General features: G+C 39.8%; 1 protein-coding gene across 1 annotated transcript; it reads left to right on the forward strand.

The window, feature by feature from the left end:
• Positions 1–8345: 8345 nt before the first annotated feature.
• Positions 8346–17968, forward strand: klf15 (Kruppel like factor 15). The gene is made up of 3 exons (XM_057320140.1): positions 8346–8591; positions 10293–11501; positions 15304–17968. The coding sequence occupies exons 2-3, from the start codon at positions 10342–10344 to the stop codon at positions 15470–15472; spliced, it is 1329 nt and encodes a 442-aa protein (XP_057176123.1). The 5' UTR covers positions 8346–8591; positions 10293–10341; the 3' UTR covers positions 15473–17968.
• Positions 17969–24642: the final 6674 nt, after the last annotated feature.

Genomic DNA, 24642 nt, shown 5'->3' on the forward strand with positions numbered 1-24642 from the left:
ACTGGATGCTCATGGATGAGAGAGGATGTCGTTTATCATCGTAGAGTTCACACAAACATGTTTGCGTAGCAGCCTTTGACACATGTAGGGTGCGCAATAGGTGATGTTCCATGTTTTGAGGGCACCAGATCTTGCTCATAAACATGAAGTCTGGTTAAACGACCCCTCGTAACGCAGGAGGCGCCTGTGCTCCTGAGGAACATTGTCTCCCGGGCCCAAAGGAGGAAGCAAACACAGAAGAAATATTGTTTTTTACCACTGCGGACCAAACTAGTGGTTTTCCACTCTCTGTTTCCCATTACCGGTAACAAAACTGGCTTTGAGGAAAACACAGAAAAACCGATTAGAGAACGTCAGTAAAAAAAAACCATGAACACTTTGCAATGAAGTCACGCTAAATACAAACATCAAGTTGGTTAATTCAGTCCCATTTTATGTAGATTCAGAAATCAAAGTTGTTTGTGGATTGAAGTTTCATTAGGCTTGGTAACATCTCCGGTGAGATTGATTTGACACGCCACCGAGTTTCCTGCGTGCTGATGGCTTTCGGGCGTTTATATATTCTAAACTTATTTATTTTCCCTGGAAAAGTAACAGCAGGACACCGTCATTCAGAGCCGTGATGCTTCGCCTGCTTTTACGAGGGAGCGGAAAGAAATAAGGCGAACGTGTTGAAAATGGAACATTTTGGAAAGGCTTCTAAGGAGACTCGAACAAAACCCGTTTTGTCAGAATGTGGTAGTAGGTCAGACGTGGTCTTAGCTCAGAGAAACTGGACAAATATCAACAGAGGCTCTGAGGGAGACGTGTGTACTTAGCTTCTGGTGAAGTGTGTTCCCTGTTAGTGAAAACAGCGATAGATTGCCTGCATGTTTCCACTTACCTCATCTCCAACAGCTTTTATGCAACCGTTTGTTTGAAGATGTTGTTTAACGTCAGCGGAGACGCAAACACACCAAGAAGGTCTGCGGAGTTAGTGGTGCTTCTGTCACATTTATAAATAATCTGGTGAAAACAAATCATCTTTATCTCAACAAATTGTTGTTGTTTTGGCACCTTAAGCATCAAATGGTGCAAGCTTGTGATAAATATTTGACTACATGTGCTGTCTTGGTTGGTCTTTAATATAACGCCTCCAAGATATTCAATAGTGTGACCCAAAACATTAGAAGCAGTCTCTGCCAATACCACCACCTCGGAAAACGTAAACAACGCTGATCTGCCGGTCCAGAAGAACTTCCGGTTTCATTTTTTTAACGCTACACAAAAATGGAAAAAATCCAACTAACAGAACATTTAACCAAATCAAATATTGAACGGGTATCTTTAAGTTTCAATGAATTATTGATGTGAGAACTGAAACCGACAGTGTTTACATCTTGGAAAGTGGTCTATTATGAATGAAGTGAATGAATTTTGGGCTGTCTCCTTTAGTTTGGAACGCAAAGGTAAATAACGAACTAGTTGTTTGAATATGTCCAGCGTTTTCTCTGCTCAACAAACACTATATAAAAGAAAATGTTTTATGTGTTTGTGAAGAAGAACGTCTTAGTCTTGACATATAGCCAATACTATCTTAAAATAGCCTGTGCATAAAACATTAGCTTTTATAACATATGACCTGAGTGTCCACATAGCTAATGAACTTTAGAACCTGTAAGAAAATATAATGCAATGCTTTTACTGTCTCAGATGAGGTCGTGATGAACAGAAAACATACGCGCCACATTCGCTTCGAATTTGATTTTGGTTATATCATGCAAAATTGTTCCTGACAATACAGTACAAAAAGCCACAATGTCAATTTTGACAACACATCATGTTTACTTGTTTAAAAAGACAGTGTTTTTCCCGTTTCTTGAAAAGTATAGGTTTTGGACTTACAAGGTTATGAATTAGCAAGGTTTGCATAAGACTATAGGACAGCGATGTATGACGTTCAGTATGTTCTGTGTAATCTGTGTAATGGGGAATGAATTGAATTCACATTTATTTCAAGAGCATCTTAACCAATCACTACACCCAGCGTGAGTCAGGACAAGGTGAAATTGTGAAGCGTCTAACAACAGGATGTCTGAAATGAATATTAAAATATTCAGCTGTAGAGCTCAGTAACATGAGGTGAGCTCCCCCCTCGTGTCATCAGCATGCTGATATGAAAACAGGTTAGTTTACTAGTTCACCCTGGCTGTGTATGAGAGGCGTCTCGCGAAGGGCGTCCCCGTCAACCTGCAGTCTTTACGAACCCTGCTGAAGCTTCATCATCTTAGCTTGGAATATACAAGTTTGCAGACTTTTTTGGGGCATTTTGGAAATGTTTTTATCCCCAATGGGCCTTTCTGTGCATGCCCTTTTAATCAAACCTTTTATTGCTTGCATCGTGCACTGCCGGTTACTGTATGTTACAGGAGTACTTTATTGATAGAAATTGTTGATGTTAACGGTCTGTGTATGTTGTCGTGATCCCGGTCACGTCTTGGCTCTTTCTGGCACGGGTGTGTGTTGTTTTCTGTCGAGCACATGTGCCCATTGCTTTTGACAGTTTGCCATGTGCTCGGTGTCTACGTCATTTTCCCCACCCTCGTGTCTCCCCGTCAGGCTTTCCCCATCACCGGTTTCTCCTCACCTCCTCACTCTGTTCACCTGTAGGTTGTCTTGGCCATTGGTTTATTATTACTCTCATCCCATTCACCTGTAGCTCCTTTAGGTTTCTCTATTTAATCCCTCGCGACCTCCTGTCTTGTGTCCGATCATTGCCTCTAGTCAACTTTGACTCCCGTGCAACCTTTTGGGTCATTTCTCTAGTTATGCCTTGCGGTACCGCTATTGTGGTACTTTGTCTTAGTCTTAGTCATAGATATTGTTAATTTTCCCCTAGTTCACTACAGTCTTAGTCTTCTCCCGGTTTAGCCTAATTTAGTCGCGGTTACGCTCCTCTTTGGATTTTGCTCTCTCTTGTGACTCTTCTGTCCATCCCTCAGTACCCGTTGGCGTCCCGGACTCGCACTCTCACCACCATTAAGCCTCAGCCTTCCACCTGTGGATTATTCCCGGAAGGGATCGGACTTTTAGAATCTCACACGCTGTGTTTCGTCGGGTCGAGAATTCTCCCCGCACCAGGACTTCCCTGGTTCCCGTTCTCTCCGGTCCAAGGGGTTCCGGTGTCTGGCGGGTCGAGCCTCTCCTCGCCAACCTCCGTAGGCCTGGTGGTGTCTCCAGTTACTGTACTTTGCTGTGTGTTATCAATAAATTTCTGATTTTTTCCCCCCGCAATTGAGTCTGTCGCCCATTACTCATGACAGTATGTACTTTGGAGGTGATTACTCACTTTCAATATCTTCATTACATTTTGACTGACTTTATTTGCCTTTTTATTTATTTTTATTATATTCAGCACTAATTCAGACTCATTCAGCATTTCAAGCACATCTGTCCTGACACTTAAAATCCTCTTAACCTGCAGTACAGTGGGTGTCACTATAGGGGAGGAAATTAACATGTCCAGGTTGTGGGTATTTAAAGGTATGTAAAGAACTTAAATACTTTATTTTGACCCAGAATTCAACCACCTGGATATTACCTTCATTCATAATGACACCCTACTGCTGACATTTACATGATAATAAGCACCTTTTGGACTCCCAGTGCCACCCAGCAAATTGTTCCTTTTTTAATTACACTTGATTGTTTATGGACAATTGACAACAGAGATAAAAATATGAACAATTTGATAAGAATAGAAATGTGTTTGTCAGTAGATGTACAGTAACAAAGGTGTCAGGTGTTAGAGATAAGAATGTTTAAATTGTCAGCTTGTTTTTGTTGTTCGTATGGCACATCTGACGTAAAAGAGGTTTGAAAAGATGACAGGTTGACAGTTCAAAGGTTTCTAGAGGTGATTGACAGAAGAATTTAACCACCATAAAGAAGTAAAAGTCGATGTTCTGTTGACAGTGCTTGTGAAAAAATAAGCCTTTATCTGCCGACATAGCGTTCATAGACTAAACAAGTTCTTCTTTCATTAAGGTTTCTGTTGCTGCCGTTTTTTCAAATATTAAATTCAGCTTAACTTCTATAGTGCTTTGCACAATTTTGTATTTCATTATTTAAGGTCTCCTCAGACGAGCACTTTCAACAAGTTGGTATGTTTTATTAGGGTCTTCATGAAATGTCTGGAACATATTTTGCTCAAAAACACTCAATGGCTGTGTAAACAAAACCCTTCTTGCCTCGTCAAAAACAGCTATGCTCACAGCAACCTGTTTTAGTGCATGTCTCTTTAACTGATAATGAGTTACAGCGAACCCCACCCCCCTTCTGTCCGGCGTGTCAACACAACACACGTGGAGTACTGCCATGGCAATGGTTTAGCTAAATGATATTTCCTGAATTCCTCTGCGGTTAGTTTCGTCTTAAACATCTCAAATCATTCGTCCGGAGACAAAAAAATAAGTCACAGCAAACAGCGCATCCTAATGCGCTTACGTTGTGCGTGTATGCTTACCTAAAATCCACAGAATCCACTGCAGATCTCAGCGGAATTACATGGTTTTTAGCGCTTGTCATTGACAAGTTATAACGTTACACACACAATGTGAGAGCTAGTTTGCTGTGACAGATTTTTCAGCCTAAGCACGAATGATTTGAGACGTTTAAAACGAAACTAACCCAGTGTTCGCCCCTGTTCATTAGCAAAACAAACAGCTTGCCGCAGCTAAACATATTAACGCACATAATGTATTAACATTCATACAGCTAAACTCCAAGTGTCCATCTGCACTTATATACAGTAAGTTTAACACTGGCTTTGAATGTTCTATTTAGCCCGTGACTGATTTAGCTCCCTTCGCTATCATATGCTAACGTTATCCTCCTATATATACGGTACATTTACGTCAATTCAGACTGTTGATAAATATTACTTACATCGGCAGTTTTGTCTCGTTCAGTCGGTCTCGATCCCTCTTGAGGAACAACTTTGAAGCTAATCCTGCTTGTACTGTCCCAGGTTGAAAAAGCACTCCGGTTTGAAGTGATTCACGCAAACAAGCAGGTTTTGACTTATGGTTTCTGCTGGATTTCCACTAAAAATAAAATAAATCCACTCCTGTCTTTTCCTAGGTTTGGACTATGTGCAGCGACTACATTGCATGTTGTCCACGAACTTTAGCCATGGCGTCACGTACACCGCTGTTGCTTGTGAAAACAACAATGGCGGAGCGCGGTGGGTGGAACTGTGTAGATTAAGGGGCGGTAACATTATAATCAAATCCCCTTTGGACGTCACAATCGGAGCGAAATCTGAACGGCTCGATTTCTCACATGCTTGCAGGGAAAGGCACAGCAAAACAAACTTGCTGGGTTCTTATTTTTCACGTTTTCTGGGTTGCTAGATGCACCGGGGACCCGATTATAGCACTTAAACACAGAAAAAGTGGGGTTTTCATCTGATGTCTCCTTTAAATAATAATGATGATGATGATGATTATTATTATAAATTAATATTTATAACGCCATATTAATAAAAACGCCAATAGTACTAAAATATCAATAAAATCAAATTAATATTTTTATACATTTTTAAATATATTCAATATTCAAAGTTAATCCTATTAAACAATACGTAATGGTCTTAAAATATACATGTAGGCCTATGTTATCAACTATGTTTATTTTGTTAATGCATGTAGATATACAGTATGATCATAATAAATATCATGTGTCTACAGTGATTGATAAGCTTCTCTCTGAGACGAAAACAACACGGACCCTCTGCGTATCCATGCTTTGAACCTTGACCAGAGAGGGAAAACAGCGGTTTCCATTCAGTCTAAGTCTACTTGTTGACCATACAATGACCTTGAGGACAATCAGAGTACGAGTGCCCCTTGAACTCAGGGTGTGTGTTGTTTTTCTGGGGTAAACATACTGAGAAAAGTAAGACAGAGTTTTAATCTCTCCCAGGAGAGAGTAAGAGTGGCCTACAGTGAACTGTGGCGAAAGCCTTAGCCCTTTGTATTTCTATTGTGTGCTCCTGTACAAATGAATGTTTACACACTCAGAATTTCGAAGAAGCACACAGCATTGTGTGAGGACTGATCGCGGGCCCCTAGAATCGTCCCAACCCTGTCCGCTTGGACCAGAGGACTGAGTTAACACATGGGGTGGTTGCGATAGACTGCAGTTGTGTGGATAAAAGCTGCATGATGATTCAAAAGAATTTCCTTTTTTATTTCAAAAAAATAAAAGCATGCAGGTTTCTTTATTACTGATACTATGTGATTAATATCTTATCTGCTGGATATACAGACACAATCTGCTCTGCTGTCATTGGAAGTGGGTGAAAGGCTGTACGGTAATCCTCTGAATCAGACACAGAGGCACACTTAGCGGCTTAATACACATAGTAAACGAGAGGAAGTTGAGCATTAGCATACAGAAAACATGTTACATAATACGTTATGTAGTCTTAGTGGAAGTTATAGTGTAAATAGTTTTGTTTGATCATTGGACCTTTTCCACTTACATTCATCTTGTCCTATCTGGTGTAGCAAAAAAAATGCCTGCACTGTTTTACATGTGCATGTATTCCTGTCACTAAAGCTAAACTTGGGGATTGACTTTTAGTCTGATCGTACCTGATAATATCATATTTTATAGAAAGAGAAATATGCTGTAATCTTCATACACAGCTTTGTGAGATGACCCATTTTTGACTCTGAAGAATTTTAAATTCTAAAATTTAGCGGCATCTAGCGGCGAGGTTACGAATTACAACCAACTCCACCGCTCACCCCTCCCTTTCGTAGCACTACTGTGCCTGACACAGGACAAAGACGTTGTTACATTTTCACTTCTTTGCCGAAGGAGATGACGTATTTACGAAACACGATCTGTAGAGCAGTTTGTCCGTTTTGGGCTACTCTAGAAACAACATGGCGAATTCCATGTGGGGGGCCCGCGGTAGGCCTATGTATGTAGATAGAAAAAGCTCATTCTAAGGTAATAAAAACATAACGCTTCATTGTGTAAGGTCTTTATACACCTCTCAAGGCATAGTTATGTATATTATGTTGCATTTCTGTCAATAGATCCTCCTTAATCCATTGTCCTCAGCAGACATGGGTTACCTCTTTTCAACGGACAAATCAGTGTTTACCTGATCGGCCACTGGCACCAAAACTTCCCCCATTTACCACACTACAAGTTTAGAAACGTTTCCTCTAGAGCCTTTAGAGCTTCTGGTAAACCATATTCCTGTAAAAACCAAGCAAATTTTCATCCAGTAAGCATTAAGTGAGCTAAGACTGGTCTGATCCTCCAACTAAAAATACAGTGTGTGACTTCATCGTGCTGCAAGTGGAAAACAACAACACCTAGTGTGTGAGCAATTGCCAAGATGCCTCTCCTGTATACAGTACGTATTAATATAGCTTATACCTCTCCTATATATTAAATATAATAATAAATATATCATATATATTTATTTTTTCTATTTTCCTTAGCTGTTTGTATATTGTGTAAAATAATGAAATGCACATGTTCACTTGACTAGCAGCATTAGTTCAATGTTTTAAACCTTAAAACGTGAATATCGTCTCCTATTTTTATTTTATTTTCTTGCTTATTGAGCTTTGGTCACACCCTGGAAGAAAACTGGCTCAACGCCTTTCTCTCCTCCCATACCTTTAAGTTATGGTTAAAGGTTAAACCAGGGCATGACAATATTTTTTGTGCAGGACGTAGCAGGCATTAACATGTTATCGCACTAAAATGCGATGTGTAAATATTTGATGCGTCTTTCTGAGGGCAGCACTTTAATTCCACATTCAACTCTTAAATCTTTTGTGTTTTATCTGTTCATAGTAAAGCGATTTGTGATAAGCTGCCATTAGAGTGAATATAAAAGATCAGATTCAACATTATTAATCAAACTTTGACTTCAGATGCACTTTATATGCTCATTTTTGTCCAGATACGCTGATACTCGTGTCAGACAAAACTGCTGAATAAAACAATAGAAAGTACCACAAAAATGTTTGTAATGGTTATAATAGGAATTGTATTAAAACTGTCTCTAGTGGTAATGTGTTGGCTTCTAATTGTGAGATATGATGTATATTATTATGTGTAACCAAGAGAACGCCATTCAGTCATACTGGAATAAGACTCAAAACACACAAACATGAATTTTGTAATGCTTCATATTGGTATTTGTAATGGAAACCATTAGTTGCTCTTCAGCATGGAAGTTAAAGCGCGTCTGTTGACAGAGTTATTCTGTAGTTGTTCTGGCTGCAGGTTCAATGACGACAGAGGAAAAGAGAACTGCCTTCGTCTACTCCACCAATCCTTGTGTGTCGAGCAGACGAGCCTTCAGCTGCCTTCTGCACATCTACTCTTTTATAGCCCACAAGACTGCGATCGTGTGACAGCAGCATAATACTACAGAGACTCCAAGAGCATGATCTACCATGAGAGCTGTGCGTCTCAAGGACACATATAACCACAAATGAAGTATTCGACAGAAAAGAGAAACGGATCGTATTAGAGCTGTAAAGATCGAGGATTAATACGAGTCATTTAAAAGGGTGAGTTTGCATGCTTTTTCAATGCTTTAATTAGTTTAAGCCTCGAGGAGTTCTGCGTGGGGATTTGCGTGCAAGTATTTGCGCTGACGCGCGGGGCAGTTCGTGTAAAACGTAGTTTTTAAAATAGGTATTTTTGTCATGAAACATAGGTATAATTGTATATTTTATCATTTATATGCTACAATTATGTATGATCACTTATAGCTAATCTTTAAACGTGCAAAGATAAGCGGACTATTTCAAATGTCACGTGTCTTAAAGTAAAGTTTATAAACTCACTTTGTAGCGTATCGTTGTTGCGTGCTTTAAGTTTTAAAAACGGAACTTGTAGTGTGTATATTTCACACGTTACTTAAAAATATTATTAGTAATAAAAAATCTGACGACTTTTACATTACTTTCTAAGCTGTTGTGTTTATTTAAACTGCAACGTGAACGCTATTGTAAAGTCACACTTTTTTCCAAAGTAAAAAAAAAACGGGAGGTTGAAAGTGATATTTGAAGTGTCTCGTGGTTTGACAAACAATATGTCTCCCGAGTTTCCAGTGGACACATGCTGGTGTTGACACTCAAGTCAGGGTTATTGTCGGTCATTCGGCAGCAGACAGGGGGCGCTAAAGTCAACTCGGCGATCAAAGATCAAAAGCAGATCAACATTTTCAAATCTGATTAATAAACCATTACATCAGACCGTCTAATGAGTGATCTAGACTATAGACTTAGACCTCTAGTTTATATCTCAAGTATATAATGCAAACTTTTTTCACATATATAATTCAAATACACAGAGATTTACACAAAGTGTATGACTGTTGAATGTATGAACTGCATTAAAGAAGTCTTGCAAATATTGAATTGGATTCAAATGAATCATTTAAAATGAGTCAATGAATAGTTACAGCACCTCTCTATACAGAAGGTCGTTCTCCTTTCCTATGTCAATACTCAATGAATTAGAAAAGTATATATTTGTTTCAATATTTTCGCATACACTTATTATTTCCATTTTTTATTAAATAAGTTTATGTAAAAGCTCTGTATTGTATTGGTCACTGGAGTTATGCAAAGAATGTCTTAATGACTTCTGACGTTTTTTAATTCATTTAAATAAACAATGTTACTTTTTTAATGTCTTGAGTTGGGCTTTCTCACTAAACCAGCGACAAAACCATTTATATTTATGCAACAGTTAAACCTTTCAAAAATGCTAAAACACTAAGTTACTGATCATAGTATATTGATTAAACAGAGAGTCACTTCATGAGCTTTTTTGGCTGGAGTCTTGGTTTCCATTTACCGTCTGTTTCCAATCACACACAGTATTCCAAGACTTGTTTTGAGCTCACAATGCTATCTTGTTTAAATAGCGGTTTAGAAAGACATCCTTACTGTACTTTTAATATATGCAGCCATTACAGTAAATTGTTCCCAGCGTCAGGCAGAGGTAGTTGTTAGCCTAATGGTTTGCTACAGGGCCGCTTTCTAAAACGTAGCACCAAACTCTTGTGGGCAAGAAGAGAGCCATAGTTGTATTCAGCATCATTGAACACTTTAGGAGGAAGCTGATCTCAAGATTACTTTAGTTAGATAATCATTAGTAGGGGGTGATTACTGTTATGCACTTTAAATGTAGAGCATCTGTGTCGTTTCCTATTTATTGCCAATCCCAATTTATGTTAAATAATATTTTCTTTTTCAAAGACGAAGAAAACCCTGAATCATTCACGCTTCGGACAGGCAGTAGCCAGGAATGGTGGATCACTTGCTGCTTGATGAAGAGACTTTTTTTTCGTACACTTTGCCGCCAACCCACAACCTGTCGGATATGGTGACAGACGACGGTGTGTATCATATGCTTCCATCTCCATTCTCAGAGGACAACCTGAGTGACTCATCCAGCCCATGTTCCTGCTCCAGCCCTGAGTCTCAGGTCCTTGGCTCCAGTTGTGGGAGCAGCTCGAGCGGAGAAAGTCAAGATGGCCTTCTCGACTTCCTCCACTCTCAGTCCACTTTGAGCCAAATCTCCTCGACCACAATGTCTCCCATGGTCCCTCCTGTCCTTCCCATGGGTCTGTCGTGGGAGTCGCGACGTGACCGCACCGCCAAAGAGGAGTACTTTGAGTTTCCAGTTTTCCCTGGAGAACTGGAGGACCACGCAGGGCTGCTGTTTCAGCCCACGCTGGAGGAGATCGAGGAGTTCTTGGAGGAGAATATGGAAGTTGTAGCCTTTAAGGAGAAAACCGGTGAGGGGTTGGTGAACAGTGCTAACACCCAAGGAGATGCGTCGGAAACATGGGCCCAAAGCTTAGACCAAACCGTGCCTGTCTCAAGTGACGTAGTCACAGCCAACTACGAGCCCAAAAGTGCACAATCCTCACTAGCGACCTCCACGAATCCTCAAAGTGCGCTGAGAAAGGAGGATTCATCTGGGACGGACGTGGGGATGGAGAGTCCCGGCATGCCTGTGATTCTACAGCTTCAGCCCGTTCAGGTTAAGCAGGAACTGAACCCTAAAACCGCCCCGTCGACACCACAACCTGCTTCGGACATCAAAATAACCCAGCTCCTCGTGAACATCCAGGGTCAAACCTTCGCCCTGGTTCCTCAGATGATCCCCCAAGCCAGCCTCAACAGCTCTTCCTCAAAGTTCGTCCGCATCGCCCCGGTTCCCATCGCTGCCAAGCCCATGGGCCTTGGGGAGAACGGAACAGGAGACGGCCAGGGCGCGGGACTCATGGTCGGCGGTCACAAATTCCAGAAAAGCTCGGTAGCTGATCTTATTAAAATGCACAAGTGCACTTTTCCTGGCTGTGCCAAGATGTACACCAAGAGCAGCCACCTGAAGGCCCACTTGAGGAGACACACGGGAGAGAAACCGTTTGCTTGCACTTGGCCTGGCTGTGGATGGAGGTGAGTTTTGAGGGTACAACTTATAACCAAGTCCACAGAAAATCCACATGAGCAAAAGACCATGTAATATTTATATTCCATATATAGTCAAGACTGATCATGTGTCAATCTGTCAATAAAAGTCTCAACTTGCTGTAATAGCACCATCTCTTTAGCAGAATTCCACACATTGCTCTAAATTTAGGACAGAAATAGCTAAAAGGAAGATTTGTGTACTTGTTGTATGTAGTATTTTAGTTCTTAAGTCAAGATAGATTTACATGACAATGAAAATGACCTAAGATATTTAAGTCTTTTTGAAAAGAAGTTTCTTTCATATATTTTTTAAAGAAAATATGAGAAAATAAATAAGAATGCAGTAAGTTTGTTTAAAACTTTTATTTTTCTTACCCCATTGGCAGGTTTTTTGCTTGTATTATACATAAATTTACTTGATTCTTATTTATTTTTTTATAAAACAAGAATAAATGTATTAGGTCGCTTTCCTTGTCATGTAAATGTATCTTGATTTAAGAACTTTTAGATATTTGTGCTAGAAAACAAGACAAAAATGCTTAGTAAGAAATTCATTTTTGCAGTGTAAGCCTTCGATAACATGGATTTTGGACGGGTGAGGCAGGCAAAATATGATAAAAAAATCACTTCCAGTTGTCTGTTATGTTCTTGAAACTTTTGAAAAAGCTTTCAGGGTATCTGTGTTTGTATAAAATTGTCACTTCAAGTTGTAGTCACTGCAAAAACAAGGTCGGCTACATCTTTATCTTGGTTTACTATCCGTGAATGAACTTCAGACAGGGCTCTTATATGGACACCAGCTAAATATTAAGATTTGCTTGTTAATGTTAATCCTGGCATTTGAAGTATTGAAAAAGATCAGCCTACATCCTGGATTTGTATCGAATGACTTTGTAATTCAAAAAGATACTACATGAATATTCTTTGTAATGAGTAAATCTAATTCACATTTTGTCAAGTGTTATCTGCTGTTTGGTGATAAGATGAAGTCTTTGAAGAGGCGGACTTTGGCCTGTTCACTGCTTAATTTGTTGACCTTTTGTCTATGTTCATCTTGGGTCCCTCTGTATAGGGCCTGAATACAGTGTAAAGTGCACCCGGGCTCATGGTGAGGTCAGGATTGACAGGACAGATAAACCCCGCGATGGTTGTCAATAGGATAGTTGTTGGTAATCATATTGACTTAGTTGTAAGAATTGGTTTTAAGAACTTTGCAGTGTAGGGTATTGGTTCTCTGCCTAGTGAAAATACAAAGGAAACACAATGAGGGTGTGTTTGGTGTTATGGATCTTGTATTTGGACATTCTTCGGTCATCTAAGATATTGTCCCAGATTAAACTACATTCCCAAATTCAAAGTATTTATCTGAGATAATCCAATGATCCCCTGATTCATCTAGATTCATTTCTGGCTCTCCAAGATTACCCAATTATTTAAATGGAAAGTCAGCAGTGTGGTGAAAGGCCTGATTGATGAAATATGATAAGACTCGATTGGTTGAGTGGTCTGTTTATCAGTGACCTTGGTTAGCCTCGCTTCTGTATAGCAGTTGTGTTTTTTTGTGTGTTTTCTGCACTACAGTCTGATTGAGTCAGGAAATGGATGCAGGAAAGGCAACAAAAGAAAAATACCTCAAATCTGGCAACGGCGACGCTTCGCCAGCATTTTTAGCATTCCTTTGGTGCTCCGCAAATAAAATTGTCCAAGTGACACAAATACACGCGAACCCTCGCTCGTGCTCAGATTGAAAGTTTTCTTAGACATAAATGCACGCTGGATTGGAAAAACACACCATGGGCTCAGCACCAAGATTCCTGTGCAACCTTAAAATATTTCCCGCTCGCATTCTTTTGCCATTCTCAAGCACGGACATTCAGAAGGTTCAAACACCAGGAAACGCACCAGCTACTGTATGTACAGTACTAGCCCGCACACAAAAGGTTCATTGTGGATAATACCTGTAGGAAAAACACAGCATGCTGTAATTCAACTGACACTGTTGACAGTATCAACATGTGCATGTAGCAGAGTGAACCAAAACGCTTTCCTGTGACTCATGTTTCCATTAGGTTTTGAAACCGAAAACACAGATTTGCAGAGTGGAAAGAATTTACGAGTTGATGGTATTTTAGTGTAGTTACACTGTATGCAAAGCAACAATTGCCTATGACCAATGTGATGTGTGCACAAATATCTGTGACGGTTTCGCATGCGTAGCGGAGCATGCTGGAACAGCTCAGTTTGTGAGCTCTGACGTCTTAACTAGGACGAGCGCCACGTCCCATCCTACCCCATAGGGCAACAATTACCCCACTACCGTCCATTCCCAACCTACTGTACTTGAAAGCCATCTTTACTCACATACCAACGCATTAACTGATGCGGTATTTCAGAATGTCAAATACTTTGAGTTAATACGCCAAACGTGGATTTTCTTACCATAACACTTAAACTGTAGTGCTTGGGTTGTTATGGTGGCGTCCTTTCTTTTGAGTTTGAGATTTGTCAGTCATGTAGTTGCTTTAGGGGGTTTATTTTTGGATCCAACTTAAACCTTAGATATTAACGTTAGCGTTGCAACAATTGCATACGTTTCCTGTCTTAGCTTGTTGGAAAGCTGTAAGAAATGCCAAGCGGGAGAGAGACTGGTTTTTATGGCTTTGCAAACACTCTACACATGTTTCTGGAACATTAGAAACAGATACTACGGTTTCATACTTTGGCCTAAGGGTTAAGCCAGCGCTCGATCTCCTGCTTTTCTCATTTTAAACAAAAGTGCATGCGTTCAGAGTTATTATTCCGTAATGTGTGTATTGCTGGTATTGAAAAGTTGACAGTTATTTTTATTCCAGACACGTAATTATTACAGATTTCCCAAAAGTCTCCATTACTCTGGTCCGTGCCGTATGTATGGCATAACTTTTCTGACTCAGAGAGAGCTGTCAATTGAATTAAGAAAAATGCTTCCATATTTTTCTAAAAAAAAACATCCATGCGTTCCGGTTTTTGGTTTAACTTTCTAAGCGGGATAGTTGCTCACAGAAAACATTAGCAATTGTCAATGTGGTGTAAATCTTCTCATGGAACTCGAGCACCGGGTTAAGCCCCGAGTTAAATATAGCTGCTCATTAGATGTGCACCAAGCTCCATTTGGTGTTGAAGACACTGAACGATTGTTTGACATGTTTAATTGACATTGCATGCTCACCGTGTCAGCCTATGAGACTCAAAGGCCGTGAAAGAGATTTCTCTCCATGCTTTAATGGTTTTTCGGTTACTCAGTAACTTTCAATTTTCAATCTTTCCTTCGATTACACAAATAGGATTTACAAGCTATGATTGCTGTTTCAAAAGCGCAGTAGGATTGAATATTGCGAATGGACAAATGTACGCGTTTCTGATCTGCGTGGCTTATTATCGAGTATTCAATCCAGTTAAATGTGATACAGGATATATTCAAGGAGGAAAAATGTTGTACATGTTTTGACTTTTCTTCAGGAAAGAAGTAGGTATTTATTTTTCTTTAGCTGGAAAAAATGGGATAAGTGTGTACAATAAGCCCAAGAATTTGTAATGGGGACTTTTATTTTGTAGTGTAACTGAAGCATTTAGACCCTATTCCATATTTAACTACATCCATAAATCAAAAAGCCAGGCACAAAAGTCAGTGTTATTTGTACAATTCACGTTGTTCCAAAGAAAATTGTTCCCTTATGCTCGACTGAGCAAGCCCCAAATTGAACGGGACCATTATATAATCATTGATATCTCTGCATTCCTGTTACAGATTCTCCCGGTCGGACGAGCTGTCGCGACACCGCCGGTCTCATTCTGGAGTTAAGCCCTACCAGTGTCCCGTGTGCGAGAAGAAATTTGCCCGCAGCGATCACCTGTCCAAACACATCAAAGTCCATCGCTTTCCACGAAGCAACAGGACAGCGCGAACTACACACTGACCCCACACAACCCCCCACCACGGAGAGAGAGATAGAACAAGAGAGAGAGAGAGAGAGAGAGAGAGAGACCGATTCATTTGTGGTACTGTGATAATTTATTAAGTGAGGCTCAATGAACTGAAGAAGAGTTTGTACTCAAAACTGTTACTTGACTCGTCGGCCTCACTGATTGTGCTTCGTAGATTGTATTTTTGTAGCGTCCGTGAACGTTTTCTATCGAGAACAAATTTTGCAACGTTCAGAGTATGTTTTTGTACTTGGAGGTATGAATTGTTGATGCATTTGCCAATCATCAACATTCCTTGTATTGCGATGATGTCGCCGTTTTTTCCCCTACGTAACAAGTGTTTAGCTCCTCTAACCAAAAACAAAAAACCTCGGGTTCATTCGAACTACTGATCATTGGTAGGATTGTGCCATTATAAGCTATCGGCAAACATAAAGAGGCTTTTTATGTTGACTTTCTGTTGTGTGCTTGCAAGCTGTGAAACGCCTCTCGGTGAGACCATAGAGCGAACCAACAAAAGTCAAAACACGCACATTTGTTGTAAGGGAACTGGCTTTCTGATCAGTATTGAAATTATTTGAAATATTTCAAATGTTTTTTTGTTCTCCTTTTTATTTTTTCATTTCATTGGTTGCATCATCAAAGACTTCTAAGAACAAGATACCTTCTGGGCCTTCGTGTTATCTAGATGTTTGCAGCTGGGGCCAAGGTGTTTGTGGTTAGACAATATTTTTAACAGCAATGCAACACATTTCCTTTTTGTATCATGACCTGAAAAATTACATGATCTAAATCAGTTGCCGTTGATATCTAAGATAGGTCAATACACAATCTTCACCCTTGTTCAATCAAGTACTGAATAACTCTCAATTCTCACCTGCTTACCTGCCTCGAAAAATCTTTACCCTCCGGACTACTTCACCATCTGCCAAATCATCCCGGTGAGGCAAGCATGCTTGATAGAAACTGGAATTGCAAGGTGCTAACCGACCTCAGCCGCAAGCTTCCACATACAGTAGGGGACGCATGCAGGTCAAATCCTCACGCTTGGGAAATGTAGTCTGGGATCCATCTGGAGTTCAATGGGGACGTTCTTCATGGGAACTGTAGTCATGGACACAGCTTGAGTGCTGATATGGCATGTTGACCACATGTTTGCTACAGGAATGCGTGTAGTTACTAGTGGGGTGCCGATAACGATTTAACGAAACGTCTTATTATGTGTTGTATAAGGATTTACATCCTTGAATGTGCAATCTGGTCTATGCAGTCTGTTTTGCCTAAACAACAGCCGAAATGGAAACATCTTACCCAGAGTGCCTCAGGTGATTCATTGATTTACATTTGCTCTTTGTACAGGCACAACAGGCACATATAGATGCATCCACATATATAAAACGCAGTATATGGTTCCTGTACAACAGGAACTATATGGGTTTCTGACTGCGGCTTATAATTATCATGACATGGTAATCGTTGTGGTCGGGAAACTTGATCTTGGATCAGAAGAGATTAGAAGCATTCAGTCCTCTCGCAGTTCAACACAGGACTAGGATGGGTTCCAATCCCTTTAAATGAAGTATAGTGTCCAACACATTTCTCCACGTTTGCTATAAAAGTGGATGTTTTTCTGCTGTTTGTGCCTGTTTGACCTAAATACATACAGTACCTTATAGGGATAGTTCAGCCTAAAATGAAAATTCTTTGATCATTTATTCACTTTCATGTCATTCCAAACCTGTAATACTTTATTCTTCTGCCGAGCACAAAAGAAGATATTTTCATGAACGCTGGTAAACAAACAACTTTGGACCCCTTTGACCACCATTGTATAGACACAAAATGTGTTCCACATATTGAAAGTCATATATAGGCTTTAAATGACATGAGGGCGAATAAATGATTACAAAGTTTTTTATTTTTGGGAGAACTGTGCTTTTGAGTACATACAATATCCCATAGTCTGTTTTCTTTGTTTTTAAACTTCAAACATGCTTTTGTTGTGCTCTTAATTCATCTCACATGAGAAACAACAGATGATTGATTTCATGGTTCATAGCCCCACCAATCCAAACCACATTACGAATACACTCAACCCATCCATGTTGATTATTATGCTGATGGCCTGCGCGCTCAATGCGCCCCGTTCAGGTTCATGACCTTCGTTCACGTACAGACTAACAAACGGACAGGAAGGCAGAGGCTGCGTAATGATGCATTCCTTACTGTCGACATGAACTTCTCGTTAAACAGGTGCTTATGGCCACTGAATGTATGTATACTGTATGAACAGACTTTGTACAAAATGATGGATCAGAGAGTCCTAGATATTCTTGTACTGACGTATCTTGCGTCTTTGATTGTATAAATGTCCCCTGTAAAATGTAAACCAATGTACATAATAACAATTCAATATATATATATATATAAATATTATATATTTTCTTGATATTCATCAGATGCATTTACAAATAAAGTGAAAATAAGAACTCGGAGCTGTTTTGAAGCTGTATCTTGTTCTTGTTTTGTTTACAATTTTGAACAGGTCCTGATAGATTATATATGAAACACACCCTTCACTAGTGTTTTAAAACCAACACCCCGTTGAAAAAAACAGCATATGCTGGTTTGGTATGTTTTGATGCTGGTTTAAGCTGGTCATGTGCTCGTCCATAGCTGGTTTAAGATGGTCAAACCAGCATCAAAACATACCTAACCCAGCAAATTCTGTTTTTTTCAACAGGGACAAGTTTGAGTCAGTGAGTTGTTGCGTTCCAAACTGTGTTTAAACGCAGTTTTGCAGTCAGTTTTCTCTAGCAGGACAACCACTATCATGGTTTTAGTTTTAATAACAACACATGTGGTTTAAAAACAATGCACGCACGTGTGTTTGGCCTGCACACTTATCTTTGCATAAATGTATATTTTTCTATCTCATACGCTGAGGTACATCAGGTGTGTCACAATATACCATTACTGACAATAATCGTGATTATTGATATCATGTTAATACTACACATAAGCATAAAAAATTCAGCACCAGGATCTGGTTGACACTTCTAATATTGGAGGTGGTGGTTTTGCAGCCTTTTACCATTTTGCCTTACACCATAAACGATGACAGAATTTTCATTTTTGGGTGAACTATCACTTTAAGAGCCACAATGGTCACAAACTCTCTCTTTCTCCCTACACACAGAATAAACAAGATTAAATATGATATATACCTCTTTTACAAAAGATATCATGATAATACCGCTATTTTAATACCGCTATTTTATATCACAATAATTGTCAAGTGAAATCTGATATTGTGGCAGCCCTAGTATACTTAGAAAGATGATTATTCATGTACATAATAATATTATTGTATATTGCATTTTACTTTTACAATCTGTCTAATGTCGGTGGGGCAATGACTCATTTAGCTAAACTTAACTTTGCACCTTCTTACATTTAATCTTAACTTAAAATTTCAATTTAACAATATGTGACACCCCCCCACTTACCCCCATTTTCTGAACAACAGCACTTTATTTATTACTTTTTAAATATTGATACTTTTTAAAACGGACATAAATATGTATATTTATCGTAAGACATCTGTTAGCAAAGCTCACCGTTTATCCTCACACAGCAGCCGTCCAGCACAAGATACTCATATTGTTTATGTTGAGTCACTCTGCATAAGGGAATATTGAGCATGATGCTCATTAAGAAAACTGCTGTGTAATGCCCTGATGTTTATAGCTGACAGCTCCAATTTATGCTCCTTTCACAAACCCCCGGACCACATGTGGATCTCCTAAAGATGAGTGGGAGGGAGGGGCCTGGAGGAAAAGAATGTGGTGAAACGATATTTTTTACGGCCATCTGTTGGATAGCCTCCCTGATGCATGTCAATCCTCAGTCCACTGCCAACATCTCTAGACGTTAGCTAACTTTTTGTGAAGATTCTGGATTTGGTTACTGAGAACTGAATCTTTAGCTTTTTCTAGTTTTAGTTATAAATACAGCTGGAGGGCCTTTGAGCAGCAGGGCTCCTGAGAGGGCAAATTCTGATGTGTTGGCATTTTTGGGTCCCTGTTAAAATGAATTGACGTAATTCTGAGCGTGTTGCTTTTTGATTGATGTGTCATCTTCTCTGTTTTCAGGAATGAATAATGAAGTCTGCGTTCATTCATATTTGGCTTTTATTTCTGTCCATTTTTACTGCGAGTTATGTTCCTCAAGCAATTTGATTTATGACCTTGTCCTGGAAAGAAGCCTATTTAATGGATTTTGTTATATGAATTAATTTCGGTTTCAAGCTCTTAATCAGTCTTCCAGTGGTGGTTACAACACTATATTTTCTCAGATGTAGCTCTCCTGGTCTTGTGCACATGCAGTGGTCTTCCAGCTATTTGACAGATTTATTTTAGGAGCATTCACGATGGTTGGGAAGAGTAGATCCATCTGCCATACCACTGAGGTAACCTCCGGTCGAACACTTGACAGTGCTGTGACTTATAGTTATAGTTTATTTATTTTAAACAACGGACTGCTGTACCAAGGTGCTGTACAATACACCACACAATAAAATATGAAAGAAAACCACACAACATAGAAATGATCACATTAAAATAAACAGACACACAATCTCAACCCGCTACATTCAGAGAGGCTGTACAGAGGAGATGCATCTTAAGACGACTCTTAAAGGATGTTAGGGTAGGAGCATGTCTAATATGGAGTGGTAGGGTATTCCATCTCTTGGGCGCTGCCACTGCAAAAGCCCGATTCCCCCTTCTCTTATGTTTGGTCCTTGGAATGCATAGGATTCCTAGGTCTGAGGATCTTAAGGACCTCGATGGCTTATATACCCGGAGGAGCTCTGCTAGATAGGAAGGGGCAAGTCCATTTAGTCCTTTGTATACATATACCAGAAGTTTAAAGTTAATTCTATTTTGGACTGGCAGCCAGCCCAAGGAAGTCAAAATAGGGGAGATATGGTTATATTTGCGGGTCCCTGTCAAAAGTCTAGCTGCAGCATTTTGGACTAATTGCAACCTGTTTAGTGCTTTTTGGCAGACACCCACGTACAATGAATCACAGTAGTCAAGTCGGGAGAACACAAAAGCATGGATCAACTTCTCCAGGTCTGATAGAGATAGAAATGATTTGACCTTAGCCAGTAATCTCAGATGAAAAAATGTTGACCTCACAAATGAATTTATCTGTTTGTCTAACTTTAAGTCACTATCCACCAGCACCCCTAAATTTCTAACCACTGGTCTACAGAAGGGGGTCAGCTCACCTAAATTGGGCCTCTCGTGCGGAGCAGGTCCCCCAAACCAGACAAGCTCGGTTTTGCTTTCATTGAAATTAAAAAAATTACTAGAAAGCCAGGTTTTCACCTCGTTTAGACAAATCATGAGGGGGTCCAACATGCTTGCATTGTTTTTTCGCACAGGCAGATAAATGTGCATGTCATCTGCAAAAAAGTGGAAGGAGATCCCATGTTTATGAAAAATAGACCCTAGTGGTAGCATGTACAGGGCGAATAGCATGGGGGCAAGGATGGACCCTTGAGGGACTCCACACGTCAGCGGTGAAGAGGAGGAGAAAGTCTGGCCTACGTTAACAGAAAAGCTTCTGTTTGATAGAAATGACCTAAACCAGGTTAGAGCCGTGCCTTAAATGCCTACTACTTTCTCAATGCGTGAAATAAGAATTGCATGGTCGATTGTGTCAAATGCTGCAGTTAAATCCAAAAGCATGGAAAAACAGTTTTCTCTAGAACCTTGGATAAGAATGGTAGCTTCGAAATTGGTCGAAAGTTTGATAAAACAGTGTGATCTAGGTTTGGCTTTTTCAGACGAGGTTGTACTACTACATGTTTTAGAGATGAGGGCCCAGTGCCAGTAGCCAGACTGCTATGTATGATTGATAGAATACTGGGACCAATAATATTAAAAACTTTCTTAAAGAGCCCAGAAGGAATACTGTCACCAGGGCAGTTTGAAGGTTTCATCTGACCTACAATTTCTGTCAGTGTGACCAGAGATATTGGCTCAAAATAAGTAAAGTTCACAGTGCACGGGGGGGAGGCCACAGAGTCTAGGTTTGGGGTCATAATCGCTGATCTAATTGCTGTTATTTTGTCAATAAAAAAGTTTTTAAAATTTTCACACAACTTGGGGGACTCAATCGGACCAGTCTCAGGGGGATTAATCACGGAGTTTATGGTGTGAAATAAAACCCTTGAGTTGTGATGATGTCGAGCAATTTCGGCAGAAAGGAATTTCTTTTTTCCATCTTCAACAGACCTTTGATACATAAAAGAGACTCTTTAAAGATATCTAAGGACACCTGGAGACCATCCTTTTCCCACCTACGCTCCGCCTTTCTACAATCCCGTCTGAGTTGTTACATTAAACCATGGATGAGGTTTAGGCCTATTGGAAATATTTCTGACAGGGGCCACAGAATCCAAAATAGAGGAGCATGTAGAATCAAAACATATAGCAGCTTCTCTACATCTCAATGGGAAGGGGGATTTTCCAGGGTAGTAGTTAAGGGGGCACTAATAAATGAATTACCAAAGCACTCAACAGTTTTCGAGTATATCGTGTTTGTTCCTTTAATCATTACAAACTATCGTTTACTCATTTTGCAGGATGATTTTTATTTATTTATGGCAAACAGGATTGAACTTTTGTGCAACAGGGTTGAACATTTCAAAGCAAAACTTCTGTTATGAAGGTGATGGCTTCCTCTCCTTAACACTCAACAATACGACCCTTTTATAAATAGTAAATTAATATTTTTTTCGGTCTATCCGTCTTAAGTTATGGGGTGGATGTGTTGTCCAGAGGAATCGTAATAGATCAAAGCAAGCCATTTTAAATTCTCATTCGGACAGTTTGACAAACATGTGCGAGATGATTTATGAACGTTGCCTCAGATATAGCCTTGCTTGTGTTCCACGTGCACATGCTTTCGTTATAGCTCGCAGCTTTGCGGTAAACATTTCTTCTACTTCTGACCTCAACATTACCATCAAATTCATCTCGGATAATACAACACAGATTTAGACTTTGTTGCTGTGGTCAGTTTTCGTAAAGCTCTCCCTGCAGTTTTTAAGATAGGTCAGATTTCATGCAGGAGGGGTCAAAGGGTTCGATTAAAATGCGTACACGCTTGATCTCTTCATCTGTATCTCAGTCTACAAACATATTGAAGGAAGAGACGTTGGCAGCTCCGCTCACCTCGGTTTGCAACCCGAGACGTGTTATTTTCTTTCGGAAATAAAACTATCTATCGTTGTAAATGATGGTTAGTCTGAGAGACGATTTGAATTAAGTTCTGCTTGACTTCTGGATTCTGGGTTGTAATCTCTTACACAGAACAAAACCGACTGCAGGGAATGAAAGCATTTGGGCTTTGAAAATGTAGTTAGGGTTCAAACCTTGGCAACCGGTCCCTCTCCCTGGCGAGTACAAGCTTGATAACAAAAGTGCATTTGTTAGCTGCAAAGCCCTTTTTAGCCTTCACAGTTCAAAGAAAAGGCAATAGATTGTGGAATAGAAAAGGACAGCAACACAATACAAGATGTCAGCCAGCATGGGAAAACTGTCCAGTGTCCTACATTGCTGCTTTATGTATGGAGTCTACACATTTGTGTATCTGTAACTGAATTTTAGTTTACGACAAATACTGCATACAGTGTTACTGTATGTACTGCACTGAATAAACATTAGTTTTTGCACTCTGAATGAATAACTAACTCATAAACCCTCTGTTCCACTTAGATACAGATTAAGAAATATATTACCAGCTGACTGAAGTTGGCATAGGAAGGGGCTATCATTAAAAAATATGGTGTTACAAGAGTGAAGAGGAGGGCAAACACACACACTTTACTCTGCTGAAGGTTATTGGCTCACAGTGTGTGTGTGTGTGAGAGAGAGAGAGAGAGAGAGAGAGAGAGAGAGAGATTGGGTAAGGTTGCTGTTTATTGTGCAAAATCCCTCATCAGAAAATGATTTCTAGGCTGTTTAATATTGCATAATATAATGCCCTCATGCCACACAGCTGTGCAGAATTGACATCGCTGTGAAGTGCACTGTAATCCGTCTGGCATGTTTTATCAAAATGTGTGTTGTTTTGGCCACGCTGGATGTGTTATATCTGACTTTGTTTTTTTAACAAAGCTTGACACCTTAAAAACCGAAGCAGATTTCAAAACCGACTGACCTCCCTTTGAACTTTGGAGTTCAGAATATCCCTAAGAAATTCGCTTAAAGGGGTCATATGGCGCGAACACGTGTTTTTCTGTGTCTTTGGTGTGTTATAAGTTCCCCATGCATGTATTAGACACGTAAAATTGCAAAAATTAAAGTGTCAGAACAAAAGATGCATTCTATCTAAAAGCGAATGCTCACCCAGACTGCCTGAAACGCCTCGTGTAACCACACCCCCACAAATCTACATCAGTTCGTGGTATGAGTTGACTAAGACCGCCCAAATGTATACGCAAGTAAGATGGGCGTACCTGTCAGTACAATTGAAGAGGAACCTGATGTTCCAAATATGGTAAGAGGCGTTACATTTCTGTCACACGCTTGCAGTATTCGACCAATCACTACACACTGGTTAACTGGCCAATCATAGCACACCTCGCTTTTCAGAGCGATGAGCTTTGTAAAAAATCTGTGCGTTTCAGAGAGGTGGGACAAAGAGGAGATACAAACATGCATGGTATGTGGAAAATACAGCGTTTTTGAACCTTAAATCGTGTATACACATTGCATTACATCTAAAACAAACAATAATATTCGTTTGAGCCGTGTCATATGACCCCTTTAATCTTTAGGAGCACATGGGCAGGGGTAATACTCATATCTATCAAGTGTGCCGACGCTGGTCACAGTGTGATTTCATAGCTTTAACTGAGATATCAAAAAGTAATATGAGAATCAAACACTTGCTAGAGAGCTGCTTCCTGTATGTCAAAATTTTGGCAGAATTGGAATGGAGACGCATCACATTAATTTAATGTGCAAAAGTAAATAAAAATGCCTTCAAAATCAAAAGTTTAAATTTGGCTATACGCTTTAAAAAAACAGCGTTTTAAAAAAAACTTTGTTCTGATGAACACAGAGAAAGATATTTGGGAGAA

This window comes from Triplophysa rosa, linkage group LG21 (genome assembly GCF_024868665.1).
Source record: "Triplophysa rosa linkage group LG21, Trosa_1v2, whole genome shotgun sequence".
Classification (NCBI taxonomy): Eukaryota; Metazoa; Chordata; class Actinopteri; order Cypriniformes; family Nemacheilidae; genus Triplophysa; species Triplophysa rosa.